The sequence below is a fragment of the Alligator sinensis genome, unplaced genomic scaffold (genome assembly GCF_000455745.1).
Source record: "Alligator sinensis unplaced genomic scaffold, ASM45574v1 scaffold138_1, whole genome shotgun sequence".
Taxonomy (NCBI): domain Eukaryota; kingdom Metazoa; phylum Chordata; order Crocodylia; family Alligatoridae; genus Alligator; species Alligator sinensis.
The window spans coordinates 61,013-81,792 of NW_005841862.1; the positions used below are offsets into that span (position 1 = coordinate 61,013).

The window sequence follows — 20,780 nt, forward strand, 5'->3', positions numbered from 1 at the left end:
AAATTGGTTATCAGATCGGCATCAGCCAATATGCCTGGTGAATAATCGGCTATTGGTATTGGCCAAGAAAATCTTTATCAGTGCACGCCTAGAATAAAATGATGAAGAAAAATGAAAAGCTATTCAGAGCTAATGAGAACTACTCCAAAGTGACAGCAATGCTTTTAAACACTGGCTCTAATACAGTGATTCTTAACCAAGATGTTGTGGCATCCTAGGGTGCCTTGAGGTCCTTTCAGGGGTGCTGTGGGGTGCCACATAATGTCAGCACTGTTAGGTGTACAAACACCATTCACAAGATAAACTCAGGGGCTGCGTCCACATGAGTGAGCATGTGTCTATTGTAGCATCTCAAACAGTTTGAGATGCCACAGGAGGCACACCAGAAACTAAAAAAATATTCCCCATTCTGCATATATGTAGTGTGGACTCTGATACTGGGGAATCCTGATATCAAAAGAAAACATGCCAGAAAAAAACAGCATAGGGTGCGCTCCTGGAGTGTAACCTGAAGCAACTGGAGGCTGGGTCCTCCAAGGAGGCACTCTAGCACCCAGCCAGAGCATCTGTATGCCTGCCACATGCCCCTGCTGCTCCAGGATGCTGCCTGAGCATGGCGGAGGAAATAAAAGTGGATCAGTGTCAGTGTCTCAGACCCAATCTCTATCCCTGGTAAGTGGGGATAGGGGGGACTGTGTGAGTGGGGAGACTGTGTGGGAGGGATGTGTCCCCTGCCCTGGCATACAGCACCTGTCACTGGTGGCAGCATCCAGCATCAGGCCCTCAAGGTGTTCATGACCTGCTACAAGCAGAGTCCCCCAGCAGCATTGGCTGAACCCAGGGGATATGTGTGGTGCACGGAGCCTGCCTGGCCCACTGGTGTGTGCCTTCAGGCAGAACTGGGTGGCTCCTGCCACCACCCACGGCTCCCAGCACTGCAGGTTCCCACCATTGGGCTGGGCTGGGCCGGCTCCTGCCTCCACATGGCCTGCATGCCATCAGGCTGGGCTGGATCCTGTCTCCATGTGGTGGGCATGTGGAGGCAGGAGCTGGCCTGGCCTGATAGCATGTGGCTCCTGCCTACAGAGCCAGGAGCCCCTGGTGGCAGTAGGAGCTGGCCTGGTTCTGAAGGCATGCGCCAGCAGACTAGGCCAACTCTGTGCCACGTGAAGCTCCTGGGTCTCAGGTGGTACCGCGCACCACAGGGGGACTCTGCCTGCAGTGAGTCATGAGCACCCTGAGGGCCTGATGCCGGCTGTTGCTGCTTCTGCCACTGGCGGGGCTGATGCCCATGAACTGCCCCACAATCCACCCACAAACCCCACACAACCCCCATGCCCCCCCACACCCACCTCTACACCTACCTACAAACCTCCCAAAATCTATCCCACAAACCCCACATGCACCCCCATACTGCTTCCCCACCCCGCCCCCCTGCAAACCGCACATCCTCCCACAAATCTCACACCCTGCATGCTCGGCCTCCATACGGGACAGGACTTGCTGATCTGAAAATATTCTTTAACTTTTTAACCTCCCTTCTGATACAGGGCCCTGTGCCCACACTGGTGCTGGGACATGCAGCTTTGGCTGGGGGGGCTCCTGGTCCCAGGAACTACACGGGGGGTATGATGGGCTGTGGGGAGGGGTGGAGGTGGCAGCAGGGTTGAGTGGTGGACAGAGCAGGGATTGAGGTGGCAGTGGGGTCTATGGATGTATGTGATGAGCCAGGGGTGTCAGCAGGGGTGTGTGTAAGACAGAGAGAGCTGGGGGTGGGGAATGGGGAACTGGTCCGTGTAAGAGCATCCACCAGAGCTGGGCTTGGAAACCCCCCAGGGTTGCCCTAGAGCAGCCTGTGCAGGGGGAGGCCAGCCTGGATGGGAAGTGGCTTGCCCAGCCCATTCCCTGAGCTCCAATCAAGGGCTTCCCAGGAAGAGCTTGGGGACTGCTGGGGCCTGGGCACAGGGATCAGAACAGCAAGGGCTGGCACTGCTCAAAGCCACAAAGCAGTGGTTGGGACAGCTGCTGCTGGACCCATGTCCTGGTGCTGGGAGGGAACTGCTGCCAGGAGGGAGCGAGTGTGGGGCAAGCAGGGGCTGTGGGGCACTTAGGGAGGTTGTGTGTTGGGAGTGAGGGTTGAGTGCAGGGGCAGGGCACTGGCATATCAGTGCTACTCAGCACCACAAAGCACCTGTGGGTCCTGCTGCAGCTGTCCACCACATCCTGGTGAGTGAAGGGGGCAGGGGCAGCTCTGATTTTTCTATGATAAACCAGAAGCAAATGCCAAAATGCATAGATATTTAGAATTTATTTTATTATTATGAACACGGCACTGGTAGACTTCCAACTTGCTTTAAAATTGTAACTATGTCAATAAAACAACTGATCTCTCTCTCTCTCTCTCTCTCTATATATATATATATATAGTGAAGTTTCATTTCAGTCATGGAAGAATGTGGATATGTGGATTTTGGGTATTTTAATGAGAGAATTTGGGTTTTATTTGTCAGAGAATTTGCAATTTTTAAACAGGAAACACCAGCATTAGCTAAATAAATAAATAAATAGTGCCACCCAAAGACCAACTGTGCGACCTTGGTCCATTGTCAGCTGGCCCAGAAGCGTAGGCGGCTCTGCTACAGTGCCCATATCACAGCCCAGGCAGCTGTGCAGTCCCCGTCCCGGTCTGGCAGACATGCAGCCATGGGGCCGCAGGTCCAAGGGGCGGTTGTTGTCATAAGTGCCACCAGGTCACAGCCAGGCTGCTGCAGTGGGTAGAGGGTGTAGGGGCCACTGTAGGGTAGGGCTTCTTCATCAGTCCACAGCTGGCACAAGGAGCTAGTGTCCCCAAATACCAATTGGCCGGGTCTCAGAAGGTCCTGAGGGCAAATAGCTCTGAGATGCTTGCCAGGGCAGCTTTTTATACTGCTGGGGCCACCACAGGCACTAACCCCAGCCTCTAGCTTGCCCTGGCTGAAGATCTGGGAAGAGCTGGGCAGGGTCAGTTTGCCCCAAGTGGCACAATTTGCCCCCACCAAAGTGCATGTTCAGGCACATGTGCTGAGGCACAAATCTCCAGCACAAATCTGTGCCGCTGCTTCAAGTGCATGTGCCTGCGTGTGTGGATGTGCCCAAGGATTTAAAATAGGAATCCCAGAGTGCTGAAATCATTCTTACCTGTTAGGGTCTTTCCGAGTTCTTTGCAACAGAAGAATTGCTCTAATATTTTTCTATAATCAAAAAATGAAATTTATGAGCAGACATTTTCCAAGGGGTACCTCAAGCCTATCGCAAGGTGCCCAGAGTCTAAAAAGGTTGAGAACCAGTGTTCTAGTGTAAGAGGCTTTTTCTTAAAAAACAGGCTTTTGGTTTAGTTAATTGAAGGAGAAAAACACTATTACTGACTCTTTGACAGCTTGATTTTGAAACTATTAACAAAGAACTGAAATGCTTCCTATAAGAAGATAAATGAAAGTAGAGCTGATATTGTTTAACTTCATCACTAAAGTTTGCTATCCATTATGCTCAGTTAAACAGGCAAATGTAAAATGTTTGTTTTTCTACCCTCCACCCCGCCCCCCCAAGGAATTATTGTAACAGAAAAGGTAGATAAAAACTACGCTAAGTGGAATGTAAGTACACAGTACTAAGAACAAAGTACATTTACAACTTCAAAACTGAGATCCAGTCCCCGTGGTTTACATTGCTCTCTACAGAGCAGTCCCTTTGATTCCTTGGCATAAAGTAGTATCTGTGAGAGGAGGAACCAATAACTTGCTAGCTGATAAATGTTTTATTGTATGGCAGTGGTTTTCAGGGATTATTATTCTTTAACCGTGTTACAAGGAGGACTTTGATATAATATTTAATCTTTGTCTTTTTCCTTAACGCAGTAAAGGTCTGCACCCAAATTGATCAAACTCAGCTCACGACATTATCTCTAAAATGCATCAAGTAAGTTGCCATGTGGGTTGAATCCCCAGTTCATACAGAGCGTTATCACAAAATAAAACTCAGATGTTGGGTCACTAAGCTGCCAGACACCAATATTTTAAATGATCTGTTTTTGTCTGTGCCCACAGCTGGAATACCACATTCAGTTTTGTGCAACTCATTTTCACTAACATGTGGAACAGATAGATTGCTGTGCTTGGAGGGCTTGATTTTGTGGATATGGGGATAAGGCTTGGATAAAAGAGGACAAATATTCAAAAAGTATGTAAACCAAGAAAGGAGAGCAACAATAGTATCAAACTGAGAGAAAGACAATTTAGGCTGAAAACCAGAAAAATCTTTCTGACATTGGTATCTTATAGGCAAAGGAAATACTGGAAGCCTCACACCTTAAAACATTTAAAAATGTAGTATATATAGCACTAGCAAATATATGGGAGGGAACAACTGTGCTATGCCATGGATATGGGTTAGATGATATTACAAGCTTTTTCCACTTCTAATTTCTCTCATTCCAAGTGATTCTCCAGTCTGTGATTGTTTCCTCTTTTGGCTCTACATCCCACTTTATTGACTCAAATGCTCAACTTCTCATTAGGGAGAACTGCAAAGTCACAAATTAAGAATTCTTAGACCAGGTGTCGGCAACATGTTTGGGCAAAGTGCCAAAAGCACCCACAACCTTGACTTGTAAGATGTTAGTGTGCCAGGGATGGATGGCATGGAAGCTGTGAGGGGCCCAATCCTTGTGGCAATGCAGGTCCAGCCCCTTCCCCATTGTTTGTCCCAAGGTGTGCATGCCAAGCAAAATGCTTTTGGCTGCCATGGCCTGGCACCTGTGCCAGGGGTTGCCTAACCCTGTCTTAGACCATAAACTCACATGAATGAGCTACAGTTTTACCAGATTATTGTAGTCTTGTTAGCAATGGCTGAATGGCTGAAAAACTTGAGAGAAATACTCCTCTACCTCAGGTGTCCTTTCCTCTTTTCAAGTTAGTGAAATGAATAGTTTGAGGAAGTTAAATATGGTTTGTGTGATTTGAGGGGCAAATCCCACCTATTGTAGACAATGTAAATTTCCTCTATAATGTTATTAGGTTTGGGATCAGGTTAATTTATGAGTAAAAACGGTTAAAAAAAATGATGATTTCTGGAGGCTAATAGAACTAAAAGGAGACCCAAGAAAATGTTCTACTTAAAAAAAAAAGTTTGGCAATGAAAAGGTCAAATAAATAAGTGTTTGGAATACTGACTGTTATAGGCCAATTTGTTTCTAACAGACCTGGCTAATCTTGAAACAGTTTCCTGCCCTTCGAGTGATAAGCAAGGGGAATTAAAAGAGAGAGGATCAAATTTTTGGAGGCTTACGAATAAAACATTTTTATATCAGTGGCTTTGTATTTGTTTACTTAACACAGATGAATGCAAATTGTGATTACTTTGTTCTGTTCTGTATTATGTAATTAGCTCACTTTATAGCCTTTACTGAGTCATTTAACTTCTCTAAGCCTCAGCTTGGCCATCTGGAAAATGGGGTTGCTACTACTTGCTTCTCTTGCAAGAATGTCAAAAGGATTGGTTAAGGCTGATAAAGCACTCTAAACTTCTTGAATGAAAGGCTCCATAAAAGGGCAGCATTACTTTATTTCTTAACAGAATATATTTTAAAATTCTTGAAAGTAGAAATTAAACTAGAATTTTTTTTTAAATTCTTCACTACATTAAGCTCTTCTGTGACAAAGGATCAGATTGAACTCTTGGAAGCACTGTGATTAACTTGTAAATATGCAAGTTAAACATGTTTATTCTGACTACTTGCTTTGTAAAATAAAATACCTCCATTATGGGTAAATCAGGACGTACAACAGCATAATGGAACACATGTTTGTTAGAATTACCAAAGGGGATATTAAAATAACACATCACCTTCTTTTTTATTTAAGATCTGATTAGAAACGTTTCTTAAAATGAGTTTTGAGTTGGCAGGTAGAAATGATATATTTCACAATGAAGATAAGAATAAGAAAAAGTATCTCTCTCATGTCATCTTTTTTTTTTTTTTTTTAACTATCTTTGCAGTTGACCTACCCCTTTACTTTCCTCGAGACCAGCCAACTCTAACATTTCAGTCAGTCTATCACTTCACTAATAGTGGACAGCTATACTCCCAGGCCCAGAAGAATTACCCTTACAGCCCACGCTGGGATGGCAATGAAATGGCAAAGCGAGCAAAGTAAGTCAGACTGTTATTTCATGCGAGAAGTTCCACTGTGTTTGGTGGTCTTCTGTTAAGTATTGAGTTACAGATTTGATTATGCATGTTGGGCATTCTGTCTTACATTACAGTTTTAATATTTACAGATATTTATGTAACTTAGATATTTTAATATTATTAATGTTTTTATAGTAGTATTAAAGGGCCAATGTAGGCACTGTATTAACAGAGGAGAGGACACTCCTTACCCTAGAGAGTTTATAATCTAAAAAGCAAACAAGACAGACATGAGGTGAGGAAAGGCATGTAACATGTAAGCAAAGTGAACAGGGTAATAACAGCAAGTGGTATGTTAGCTTCACGACACATTTGTGGAAGGTGGGTTGATTTAGCAAGGAGGGGATCAACACAATGGAAAATAGGAGAGGAGAGAGAAGAGACATCAAAGAGAAGGATATGAGGGACATGGTAAGGGGGAAAAGATTATGAGACGGGTATGGGAGACACTGAGATGAAGTGATGAGAGATGGGGAAGAGGAAGGGAAGACATTTGGAACAAACAGCTGGTCAGCACAGGGCAAAACTGCTGGAAGTTCTCTGAACACCTAGGCTAGAGACAGAGATTACACATAAACCAGTATAAGTGCATGGAAACTGGTTCAAATCTGTAATACAACAGAATTCCAGTGCACATAAACTGCTTTCAAAATGACCAAAGCCAGTTTAAGATAAACCTGGATGGATGTAGTATCAGACTTAACTGATTTAGGTTAAATCGGTTTATTGAACTCCTGCTCCCAGATACTCTCCAGATTCAAGTTAACTCACAGTTCCCCAGCATCCCAGGATGCTTTGCACCTCCCCTGCAAGCCACCCCTCACCTTGCAGAGTGGGCGGACTAACTTTGGCTGAAGCTGGCTGCTCCAGCTGAGCAGGGAAGTGTACTCTAATGCCCCCCAGCTTCTGGCCTGGGTGACTGCAGGCATGTGGCTGCATTTCTGAAATCAGAAGTGAATGTCTGTTCACTTGCCTATCGGTTCAGTCTACGCAGCGTAGACTAACCTACAAAGACTGAATCGATTCAGTCTCCAGCTTTTTGACTATGTACTTAGCCCTAGCAGTTCCCTTTTGGTAAAACAGTTCAGTCTGTTTCTTCTGCAGTTTTTCTCCAAGGTCACATTGCAAAAGAGGAGGAGTGGAGCAGGGGTGTATAACTTGAATCCTAGTTTCATATGCAATTCCCCTCCTCTTACAGTTGTGGGTCAAGGAAGATGCGGGGATGGGAGAGGGTTGCCCCAACTTGGTCCCTATTTATCTCCTCCCCTCCAGTTCAGCAGTCCCTGTTTTGGCTGCCTTTTCAGTTACTCCTGTTAGCTGGAGTCCCTGCATGCAGTAAATTGAGTTTGCAAGACACTTATATTTGAATACATAGTACAGTATTAATGTTAATGAACTACTTTTCTTTACTGCAAGAATCTAAGTTCTATAATATAACAACCCAGAACAATGCAAAAGACTAAAGATAGAAACTAAAATATAATACTTATTATAAGACAACATTAAGGCAGTGAATCAGCAACACAAATTTCCCCCCCAGTAAAGCAATATGGGCAAAGGCCCTGTACTTGGATTTTGCAAATTCTAAAACTGTTGAAACAGCAATAACTGAGAGTCTACAGATTGAAAGTAAACCTACAGCATATGTTGAAATCAAAAAGCATAAATAAAATGGCATCTCAGAATGAAGAATTTTGAATGTCAAAATCAAAAGATGACAAATTTGCAGAAGGCATTTTAACAAGGAATTCAAATGAAAATACTTACATTTTGCAAAAACGGGCAAAATTGCATGATTGTAAAGTTTTTATTTGAAGAGGATGAAAGTAAACAGTGTATAACTGGAGTTTATAATGCCTGAAATAATATGGAGAATATCTAGGATTCAGGATGACACATTGTGGTAGAATGTTGGTGTTTTTTTGTTTGACTCCTTGGGAGAGCTGTCTCCTGTTCAAACACATTATTTTTGTCAACTTCGGGTTTTTGTTTGGTGTTTCCGTGCCAATGCCAGAATACCATGTTTTATGTTTAAAAGAATAAAATAAATTATAACTAGGAAGCATCATTATGACTTATTTCCCGCCTGTACATTGTAATACACTTGTTTTGTGGGAGGTTGTATGCAAGCAAATCCACTCTCTGCTTGTAGACAGCAGTGCTTAAAAATGTGTTAGAAGGGTTACTTAGAGCAAGCAAACATGCTTTTATCACAACCACCTGACAGGTTTTTTTAGTGTCACTGTCTCTCTGCAATAGGGATAAAGTGGTTATTGATAAGAATGTGTTAATTAAAAAAAGGCAGGTAACACATTTGAAACACCACTGATTTTCCCAGTGTACACAAAATGTTTGCCTCACATGTGAACTGGTTCTTCAAAAACATTTCTTAAAATATGCAGCTACAATAAGAAAATATAGTAAATTATGAAAAGTTAGCACACTTGCTTGGGGTGTACGTGTGAAGTAAAACATCTCTGTGTGGTTTCCATGGGAAAGCTTTCTCGGGTTTTTTTTTTGTTTTAAATAGGCATTCAAATGTGTATAAATGGGGTCTTTAAAGAACATGCAGAGTCAAAGCCTGGGATTTCATGAAGGAATATTGTAGATAAAGCTTGTTTGTTTATACAAATTAAATTCAGTTATCAGGCACACTCTGGCTTAATTTCTGTCCTGATTCTGTTGCAGCCCCTTAGACTTCAGCTGAGCTTTAGAGAATTCAAAATTGGGCTGGAATTACCCCTTTTTACTAGTATTAGCTGAAGTATAATATCTACTTGTCAATAAGTAGCAGAAAAAATGGAAAGCTGATATCACAGTAAAATAACTTTAGGGTTTAAGGTCTTCATCCAACTTGGACCATGTGCAGACTGAACATTTTCTACCAGGAGAATCATTGTTCTCCCGGTAGAAAACAGAAGTATGCAGACATTCAGAATTTTTCTCCCAAAGCAAAAATGGCCACTCCAGGAGAAAATGAACCTGGGAACAACCAGAATTAAATCAATCCTGGGAGAGTTTCCCCTGGGAGACTGAACCATCTATGCATGTACCCTTCTGAGAGAAACTCCCTCATCCCAGCATGCTTTGCTCCTGCCTCCCTCCTTGGGTGCAGGGAGACAGTGCATCACTCTGTCTGGACTCTAATGGTCCAGTTGAGCAGGGAGCAGAACAAGCCCCTGGAGTGCTTTGGGGCTGGGAAAGCTGAGGTAGCTCTCTCCCCTTTACATGAGAAGTCTAGGTCTGGGTCCAAAACCAAGCCGCAGCTGTACCCCACCTGTATTACTGTGGACCTGAATGGCCCGGGGTCCACTCAGGCTGGACCAGAACTGGCCAATCCACCGCTACTGTACCCAGACCTGGCAGACCTTGGGATTCCCAGCGCATGGACCCATTAGACACCAGACCCCCATTAGACCCTCTTCCCTGCCCCATAAATGGGCCCAGCAGAACCATCCCCTCCATTCCCTGACCTGACAGATTGTGCACCCTATTCCCAGACTCAGCAAACAGCTGCCCCCCACCCCCGCACCACCCTGCACAGACCCAGCAGTAAGTTGTCTGTCACCTGTCTCTAGGCAGACAGAAGAACCTGCAAAGCATGATGGGCTGTGTGCTCTGGGGTCCTCTGGCAGGCCAGAATGAGCACCATAGGCTCTCTGGTCCTCAGTGGCTCAGTCCTTCCAGTGTCTGTTCACGGTTTTCCAAGTAAATTTTTCTACTGGGAAAAAAACAGAATAATTCTTCTGAATTATTTGAATGTGCATATACCACCTTGGTTAATAAAATATGTTACTTAAAACTAGTTTCTTATGAACAGTTTTGTCATCCTTCACTCACCATTGTACTTAATGAATGCAGCATTAATTTTGTGTGCCCCTGGGTGCTTTGTATGATTCCAAACTTCAGAGGGACTTAGCACCCTGAACTACTACAGTAGCCATAGCCAGTGTCTTTCTATTTTGTGTAATATAGTTTGGTGTGACTTCTGCTAGTTCTGTATTGATAGCACCCTTTATCTCAACTCATTTGCCTTCATGCCAAGTCAGATTGTCTTACCACATCTTAGACAAAATATCTAAAGATATTCTTTCCCCTTTCTTTAAAACCCAGCTCCACTGGGTCCTGGAAAATTTGATTTCCATACATGCTACATTAGATATTCTTGACAAGTTTACTATTTACAATTCATACAAACCTTCTTTTACCTGGGTCGAAGTAAATGCCACTGTACAAGCATTATTTGGAAGGATTCACTCTTTATTGCAGTGTTTCCCCAATGTGCAAATAAAAAGAGCCTCAGAAAAAATGCCATTAGAACATACACAATTAAATTACTGTTTCATATAAAGTCACAATCTTTTAACAGCAAATCTCCAAAAATTAGCTCTTATTCATCCATATATCTGCTATCCAGACCCAAACATAGCCCATCTTTCTGTGTATAATATGAAGTTATCCAGAAGCTGTAATAGAATAAAATAAAAAGGAAAAGACTGTCATAATGTATATGGATCATGGAAAAATGTGGCCTACATGTCATGTGATGGTATTGAATAATAATAACAACAACAAAGAACTAATTATACATCATAGCTTTACAGCTCATGAATATAACACATTTTAAGTGGATTTTCTGTTCATCGGACCAGTGTATTGGTGCACCTCTAACATTTTCTGATGGATGTTTTCTTGGTTTGAATTACAAGCCAAGAGAAAAAAGGAAGTGATATTTTGGTAAAGAAACAAATTAAAGCATTTTTCTTTATAATATATCATATTTGTTTATTTACATGATAACTTTAATAACAAAATATTTTTAAGATACACTACTGTAGTAAAACAGCAAATGAATAAGCATTAAGGCAGAAGATGTTCTTGAATAGAATAACATTTTATATTAATCTAACATTCTGCTTGAGTATATTACACTGTACAGTACCTTTGCACAATAAGGTCATGCTAGTTGAATAACATTTTTCATATACATTTTTGAAAACGTCTTCTTGGATAATTAAGTCTGACTCTTAAGATATGGTATGTTAGTTTCTGACAGGTGCCTGCCAGGGATCTTCAGTGCTGTCATGCATTATGTGGATTTCAGCCAAGATAGGAGGTCTGAGATACTTGTTTCTGGTCACTTCTCATTAAGGCTTTGACTGCGGGAAATAAAAAACAACTCTTAAAGATGGAGAGTACAAGCACAATAGGAAAAACATAGAAATAAAACATACTGGGATGATATGAAGAGTAGTTTTCTACAGAATGGGTACTATTTATGTTATGTGAATATTATCACACACACACACACACACACACACTATTTGGGTATGTAAAGTAGATGTTATTTCTATAAAAAAAGGTTTTGTTATCCCAATATATTTCAGTTTTATAATATCAACAAGAGAAATTAACAAAATAAGGCTTTTCTGTAGCCCTTATTTTTTGAGGGACTGGGTCCTTTTTACAGCCTCTGAACTACAGCTAGAAATTCAATAACATTTTAAAGAACAAACAAATTTTGTCACAGCTGGTGTGATCACCAGCCTTGTGGAATCTCTATATTTGTTTCCCCTCTTGTCTTCCATTCCTTTCACAATTCTCACTTTCAAAGCCCTGTATAACTCTGCTTCTAAATACATCTTTACTCTATTTTCCTACATCCTCTCCTACTCCATACATTCTACCACATCTCGCCCACTTCTCACTTTGCAGCATCTTTCACTTTGCCTTTTGGCTTTCACTCTGCCTTTGTGCTTCTCAGTTGCATCATGTCTGGCACTTCCGTTGCCTTCAAAATGCGCACCTATTCAGTAAAGTATCCCAGCTATAATTGCCAGATAGCATTCTGTCTGTACTGTTTTGTTTGTAATCACTTGTGCCTTTAAACTGTAAGCCACTCTGGGCTGACACTTATCAGTTGGTACAGTTTACCTACTGTAAAATGTGTACCAATGTACCTCTGTAGAAATAAATAATAAATATCTGTCTAGGAAGTGTCCACTTCAAAAGAGTAGGCGTTAGGTATGTGGACTGGAAGGTTATGGTTAGGATACTCAAGTAAAACAGAAAAAAAAAGTAGGCCTGTCACTGTGTAGATCACAGGATCCGGAACTTTCCTAAATTAGCACTGTAATTATTTAGAGACATTCTGTTAAGAAGAATTACTTCCATGGTGACTCTGGAATATCTTTCATATGACCCCCTAGCAAAGATGCTGAACACTCATGCTGTGACCGTAAGATTCCAGTGACTCCCACCCTCACAGACGGTTGGTACCCTAATCACTGAGTAATCCCCTGGGGAAACTGGAAGTTAAAAAAGCAGAAGTAAAACTGCTGTGATCCAAGACCACAAACCTTCATCTGAGTGAAGCAAATCTATTTATGTATACTGTGGAGAAGGTGAAGGAACTGAAATACTTACTGTTTTGAACTGCTAGGTAGAAGACTTGGATAAACTGGTTTAAAATATAGGGTCTACTCTGCTGTTGATATTTGGGGGGCCTTATACATGTTACTCCCATGAGTTATAATGCACTAGTACCCACACAACTCTTGTGTGTTGGTAGGAAAATAGACCCCCAAGAATCATGATTTGAAGATGGAATATTTATAGATGACTCAAAAAAGTTACACGCACTTTGTTAATTCCTTTTAATCCAAATTTTTGTGGCTTGTCTACAAGGTTTTTTGTTACATTCTACTGTGAGTATTCTTAGTGGAGACCCATATCCTTGGAAACATACGTACCTCTGGAGCCAAGGTCTAAATTCTCTGGAAAGTGGTAGTCCTGCTTATTTGCTCTCTCAGAGTTTAGTGTTTGGTGCAAAGCTATATAATAATCTGCAGCCTGAGCTCCACCCTAATTCCTTAGAACCTTAGCACTCCTTTTCCTTGGACACCATTTAACCTTCAGTATTGGTTAATTTATTATACCTACTATTCTTATGTTGTTTCAGATGGAGAGATGGGCAGGGTTCTTTTCTGGTATGTTAGACAGCAAGGCCCTTACAGTTAATATGACAGAGCTACACTGAATACTGTGCCAATGTGACTGGCTTTCAAAATCATTCCATAACTTCCAATGCTATTAAAAAAATTACTAACCATAAGTTTTGGAAGAGGGGAGGACTCTTAGTTAAACTGAAAAATAAACAGCTAACTGAAATGAATGGGCTTTAATGTTCGTGCTGCACAAGATGAATGTGGTTTGGTTTCAGAAGTTCTTTGATGCGAAGGTGGGGTGGGAATAACTCACATTTTCTGTCCTTAATTGTGTGGAGACAATTCCCTATCATGCAATGCTGTGGAATTGCAGAGAGGCAGGCAGCTCCAGCAGTGCTTAAAATGTTCTGCAGACCTCCTGCAGACCTCACCACAAACCCACACATTTTGTTTTCTCTTCTGGTACTGACTGCCTTGATTCAGCCCCATTTATTCAGCTGACTATGCTGTCTAGTTAAGGGTAAAAGCTGCTGTGTTTCTTTGTAGTGAAGGTGTACGCGCATCCTTCTTACTGCCTCTCATCTTATCCCTTTATGTCACCAATAAGGAAACATGCAAGAGGCAAGGATTTTGTGGGATATGTTTTACTGAACCAACTGGATAGTTGGGTACAGTTAGACGAGCTTACAAAATGCAAGGCATTCTTCATCAGGTGTATGGAATATATGAAAACAGGCATTGGAAATGGATTGAGCCCCTCTTTTTTAGATGCACCACAGAACAGAAATAGACTGGGAGAAATAAGGTAAAGTGGCAGGGGAAGATGCTCAAGAATAGAAGAAGGGTTTATTTTGATGGATCTATTTGGCAGCTAGACAAAAAGATAAAATATATACAGCCATGTAATTGCATTCTACAGTGTTTTGTGTATTTAGTTAGTTAAATTAGTTGTTATTAAATAAGTCATGACATGCTTTTGCATGCACAGTTCAAATATTCCATGTTGTAACCCCCATTTTGATTAGTGGATGCATAAAACAGGTCTGAGGTAGAGGACCACAAGCAAACTATTCAAGTACGTATTTTATGTAACAGCAAAAAGCCTGCTATGAATTAGGATGTGTAGAGAGGTAGATATGATCCACATCACAAACAGCATAGCATCTAGCAGCTTCATGTAATACTAAAAAAAAGCATGCATATATATATATATATATATATTTAACGTGATTAAGAAATTCTGGAAAAATAGATTCTTTTGCTACTAAGTCAAGTTAATATTAGCTATAGTTTTCAGATATTACTGCCAGTTTTGTTTGCTTCATCTTCTGAATGCTCAATTTAATTTCTTAAAAAGCATGATTTCCATGAATTCCTGAGCAGCTGAAAACTGTGTACCTTTTCAAGTATCTCAAGTTGGGCACCCAGAAACTAAGATTCATGAAATCACTAGCTACCTCTGAATGTCTTGGCCAGCCAGCACTGTCAGAGTGCAGTGCAAGATATGGCTATGTTAGCCATCATTTACCACAGAGATTTCTGTTCTGAGAGTTCCAGTAGAGAAGGAATCATCAACTATCCTCCAGTGTAAAAAAAAACAGTTCTAAAGGAAAGAGATGAGATTTCTGTCACAGAAGTGTTAATTTGGCGGTAACCTTGTAAAGCACTCCAACACTAGAATGATGAATACTACACAAATGTAGACAAATAAATAGATTGTAATTCAAAGCATGAATTAACAAATGAAAATGTTTTTGCTATAGAGCTATTGTATCCAGTACATAATCTTAATATCCAATACTTCAACTCCATCACATGTAAAAAAATAGCAAAAATGTTAACTGTCCAAAATCTGAGTTTATAATTAAAATACTAACCTTAGCTAAATTATTAATATCATGCCACGCTTACTACAGTTTATGTATTAAATGAATGTTCATATAACTCTTTTCATTTGCTTCAAATTTCTCATGCAACTTTAGTACCTTTATGAAGCTTTTGTATTAAGTTAATATTAAAAGTTAGACTTTGTAGCTCAGAGAGATACATAAGCAGAAGTACAGTCACATTACAGTGTAGATGAATGCTGGTATGAAATGTGACTTAAATACAAGGCCACTGTTGGATGAAGTGTAATCATTAACCATTTTAGATTCACTATTTTAATTTGTAGTGATAATAAATTAAACAGAGATTGAAAGTTGTTCAGTGGAGACATCATTAACATTTCTATCTTTGGCTGTGTTCTGTTATAAAGAAAAAGCATACCCCATGTATGGGAGTGGCATTATATGTACATGCCCTTTAAACACAAGCTTAATTACTGGGCATTATACAAAATCAACCAGACAGACAATGCCCATGTGGTCAGGAAAGGACAAGCCCTCTTGTCAAGTGCCCAAGAACAGATTGTTGTGGGTGTTAAGTATTTTAAAACAAGTTTTCTTTGTTTAGAACAAGCTACAGCAAGTACAGAAAAATACAAAGATGTACTAAGATCACCACTTTGTACTTGTAAAAGGGAATAGTTGAATGACATTAATAGAGTATAGAGACCCTTTTTTTAATTCTAACATGTCTTCACTGCTGACCTCATTTATGTACCGCGATTGTATTAAGAAGTGGCAGCATAATAATTCTAGTCTAGAAGGAATAGGTCAAAGACATTAAGAAGCCACAGGGCTTTATTCTGCTTCAACCTATGCCCTTTTTAGTTTCTGTTTTCACATAATTGACTTAGAAGAGGATGGAGCATAACTCTCTCAATTTATTTATGAAAGATCAGTCATCTTTGACCTTGGTTTCTTCCTGGTAATTAGAATATTTTACTTGGGATCAGAGAAAAATATGGCCTGAGCATCTGCAACCAAGTGTGGTTAGATGTACCAGCATTCTTGAGGTTAGGTGTATGAGAACAACCTTAATATAACAGGGTGAATAATTCAGGGTGTTCAAGTTAATGTTGTTGAAGGACAGTTTATACATCATCCTTATCCACCTCTTGTAAAGCACATAGCTAACTAATTCAGGTACTATTATGAGTGTAGAGTCTATATGAGAATAAATTGCCTGAAATAATTTTGTAAATATATTAGGTTCTTCATTAAATGAAGGCATTAGGTTCTATACCCATTTATTGTTTGAACCATATATCTTCATTAATGGGTGCAGACAGACATTAGGGCCCTGCTCTAACTCATGGCACTTTACATAAAGTGTAATGAGTTAGATTGCACTGCCTTCCCCTGACCTGACAGACAGGTTGGCTAGGGGAGAGTGGGGGCGGAGGGAGGCAGGTGCCAGCATGTACTGGCCCAGGCCAGCTGCTGGGGGCACTTCAGCAGCCTCCCAGGAGGCTGTTTAACTGCCTCCCCCAGTCCCTTCCCCCCCAGCTTGGGGGCTCTCAGTGAGGGAGGGGGAGGGGAGGGAGCTCCCATCTTCTGAATGACCAGAACTGGGGGGAGATGGGGAACAGAGTCCCCGCCCCAACTGGGTATTGGGGGAGCCAGGCTGAGCCTGTAAGGTGAGGGGCTCCGTTGCATCCCACCCCCAGCTCTGGCCATTTAGCAGCCAGGAGCTCCATGCTGGCTGCTTCCAGCTGCTGAATGGCCAGAGCTGAGGGTGGGGGACGGCAGGAACCCCTCACCTCGGAGGGCCTGCCCCAGCTTCTTCCAATATCCCATTTGGGGTAGCTGGAGGGGCTATGAGGAAAAGCAGACCTGTTCTCCAACCCCTTCCCCCAGCTCTGGCCGTTCAGCAGCCAGGAGCTCCCTCTCCTTCCCCCTAACAGCTGGGGCAGGGGGACTGGGCAGTATCCCATTCCCCTGTCCCCATGTCATGTCCCTCCCCCCCCGCAAAAAATTAACCCTGGAGGGAACACAATTTCCTTAAGATGCTGGGCTTTTGAGCACCTAAATGTAACACTTGATTTAACCAGGGTTCATTTTTCACATGACTGGCCATTTTAAAAGCACTCTGCAGCCGTGAATGTGTGTTATGACATGGCTGTAGAACACTTTCAGGAGCCAGATCACTCAAAAAATGTCACTGCTGTCTGCACCCTATATGGTTACCCACTGTGTCTTACATTGTCAGGTCACTGAAGGCCAGGTTCATAAGTTCTTTCCCATAGAGTTTACTTTGAAGATCCATGAACCTGAAGAAGCTTGTGGATCTTTTGTAACAGATTTGGAACCCAGAAGGAAGGAAGTGGCACAAAATGACTTTTCCTTAATCTGTCATATGAAAATTTCAAATAGAGTGGACTGACTTGAGACAGTTCCATTCGTTTATAAATTATTGGGCTAAATTCAGATATATTGTCTAAGATGCAAGTTAATTTCTTTGATTCAGATACTCAGCTATATCAGGTAATCACTGGATGCAGCTAAGGAGAGAGGAGGTGAAATTCTTGGTATAATTAACAGTAGCCTGACAGTTGCTTTGTTGTATATAACATACTCAAAATCCCAAGGAATTGTTCAGACAACTGAGCATTGCAAAGACACAAAAGTAACTCTGGCATCACCCCTTAACTCAGATCCTCTGAAACGGTGGTATAGAGCTATGGGTGGACATTCCCACCATTAAAAGAGAATACGCAGGCAACCACATGCAACAGGTTTAAATAAGCTAGCTGCAGGGAAAAAATGCAGTTTTTTCTATGGGTTAAAGAACAGGGTTTTCTATTTGTGCATGTGTGTACCTAAACATATTACCATAGCTAACATGATTTAAAATACCACTAAGCACAGGACTTAACACTTTTTAAAGTGTCATAGTTGAGTCTACTGCAGATGTTAACCCCTATCTGCAGTAGGTGGAAATAAAAGTGTAAACCATACTTAGTTGAAATGCAGATATAATAATATGTAAAAACTGGTATTTGTCTCAAAGCTGGCACCAGGAAGAAATCTAGACGTCCAGGTATTCAGTGGTCTAGAAAAGGTGATGACAGCATGTGCATCTCTAGGGAATGGATCCAGGTCAAGAAACAGTGCCAAACAGAAAATAAAGTGCTGGTGGTGAGGGCCCTGCTCTGAATGTGAGCTTAAAATGGTATTGAAGAGTCCTTGAAACCAAGCTTTGACCATCAATAATTGTTTATTTTTCTTCCTGAAATCATCTCTTGACATGTAAGGGCACTTACACACATTCAGGGAGGCTGCTCCGACACGCTGTAATTCCAGTCTGTAATCGAGTCACCTGGAGTGCGGAAATTAATGCGCTCCAGCAGCCTCCAGCGTCGCATGTATCAGCATCCCCACACTGCAAAATAATGGTTGGCCACTTTGAAGTAAAACTCATCAAACAAGCTTTAGTTCAGAGTACCCTACCACCATTTTTTCAGTGCAGGGACTGATACATGTGACGGTCAGACACTTTTAATTAGTGTGACTTGCTAATTAAAGCACCCGCCGCCTCCTGGAGCACATCTATAAACACCCTAAGGCACTAGGGCAATTGGAGTTTGAATTGTTGACACAGATGAAGAATGTCAGGGCAAATCTTGCTAATATAGATGGCTTTGAGGCCATCGGTATCAGAAAACTTGGCACAAAAACATTCCTACATGAGAGAAGGTTGTTGTTCTGCAGCTAGAATTATTTTTCATGATTTTGGAGGATGATTCACAACTCAATGATGCTCTTATCCTAGACACAGAAAGAAAAAAAAAGGATTTCACCTCCTCTCTCCTTAAATGCATCCCGTGATTGCCTGGTATTGCTGAGAATCTGAGTCAAAGAAATGAAATTATATAGTCAATATGGCATTGTATGGGGCTTTTTCTCATAGTTGGAATTCTCATTTTCTAGGGTTTGGGTTTGCCATTTGGGAACATTAGGGTTGTTGATAGAAACCAAAGTTGCTGACCATCTCTCAATACTATTGCACATCCATTAGTAACAAGAACATTATTAAACAAATAACACCAAAAAGAACCCCAAAAAAAGAAATAGAACATACATTATAATTACAGCATACTTTCAGTATTAGTGCGTGGAAGTCTTGATAGAAAATTAATACAGTTCACCAGTTTCAAGTGTAGTCTTCAAAGAGGATTTTAGTGTTGGACTCTCAAGGTAAAACAGCTTCTTTGTAAGTCAATAGAGACCACTTTGTGATAGCAAAGTGAAATTAAATGATCTTGCTATAAGTTGACGCATTGAAATTTTAAAATTAACACTTATTTGCATTAGAATAATACTAAATTTAGGGTGAAACCTCATATAGCAAGTTAATTCTGAATCACAGTATGTTTTCAACATCCAAATCCATTCTCTTTGGACATATATTGGTTTTGTATGACATTCTTGAGGTCTTGTGCCACTGTCATTGTTTTATACCACTAGAAAACATGTAAACATTGAACGATCTGATTCTTTCTTCTTTCAGATATTTACTATTTGCAATAGCAAGACTTTCTTTCTAGTAGATAATAAAGTGAAGAAAAGATAAGTGGTTTACTCTCAGCAGCGTCCTTGAGCATAGCACCTGAAATTCAATGTACCCTATTAGCTATATATATTGGTTAAATACAGAGAATGTGTGTTGTTTTCTGGAGTGCCAAAGAAAAATTTCCATAGAAAATCCATAACTTTCTACCTTGAACTTGGAAAATGACCATTTGAAGAAACAAAAACAAAAGGCTCTTATAGTAAGACACTTATTGAAGAGTAAGACATCTGCTTGTATGATGATACACACCCACTCTGAGCAGAAAAGGTAGCAAACTCTTTACATTGAGTGTAAGCTAAGACCTAAACCATTCAGAGAGGGTTGCAGAGGCATTGTTCTCAGCACCTGCGTGAGAGAACATCTGTCGCTTTTGTACAAAGCAGTCTTACTGCACTCCAGGAAGCATTTTATCCACTCCTCTTCAGCTTGCTGTAAGGTCATTATGACACAGAGCCACTGAGGGGGTGGGGAAGTAAAATCAGGGAAAGAAGGGAACTTACTGTTTCTCAGAAAGAAAAAAATTCAGAAAATCTCTCTAGTCCCAATGTGGTTCAGCTGAGAGAAACCACAAAGCAAGCAGTCTCAAAGTAGGTTTTTTGCACCTTCAGTGTGACTCAACAGGTACCTGGATGACTGCATTATTTTTAACACCCTCTTGTCTAGTATCAGACAACTGATATATAGTGGGTGTGGAGGGGAAGGATTTCAAAACACTTTTGAAGCTGTTAATAGTATCAGACAGTCAAGTATTGTAAAAACAACAAAAAAGCCATTTGTAATTGCTGTGCAATACTTTGCTCAATATTTTTTGTGACATAGCACACTTCAAGTTTATAGTTGTTGAGAGCCCTAAGTTATTCTTTATGAATGGACTTAAATGACTGGGTATCATGGGAAGTTAATCTCCCTTTAAAAACCTTGGTTACATGCTGTAGTTGTGTGTGTGTGTGCGCGCACGCGTGTGTGTGTGTGTGTGTGTGTGTGTGTGTACAGGACGCAAGGTTATATGTCATTTTAAAATTCAGATCGATATAAAACAAATTGTATCAGCATGAGGAAAACCCACTTTCCATTTGTTATGTAAAAAGAGTTTAGACTGGCACAGCATCTTTCATTTACTTGGTTTCATTTCTTTAAATTAATCTTTA

At 41.1% G+C, this 20,780-nt stretch overlaps 1 protein-coding gene across 1 annotated transcript in view; it reads left to right on the forward strand.

Annotated features, from left to right (window-relative positions):
• LOC102371182 (BRISC and BRCA1-A complex member 2) overlaps window positions 1-20,780 on the forward strand; it is a 64,879-nt gene that overhangs the window by 37,420 nt on the left and 6,679 nt on the right. Inside the window, exon 5 of the mRNA XM_025216469.1 lies at window positions 6,034-6,187. Within this exon, the coding sequence (XP_025072254.1) occupies window positions 6,034-6,187 (154 nt within the window). The remainder of the gene's footprint in view (window positions 1-6,033; window positions 6,188-20,780) is intronic.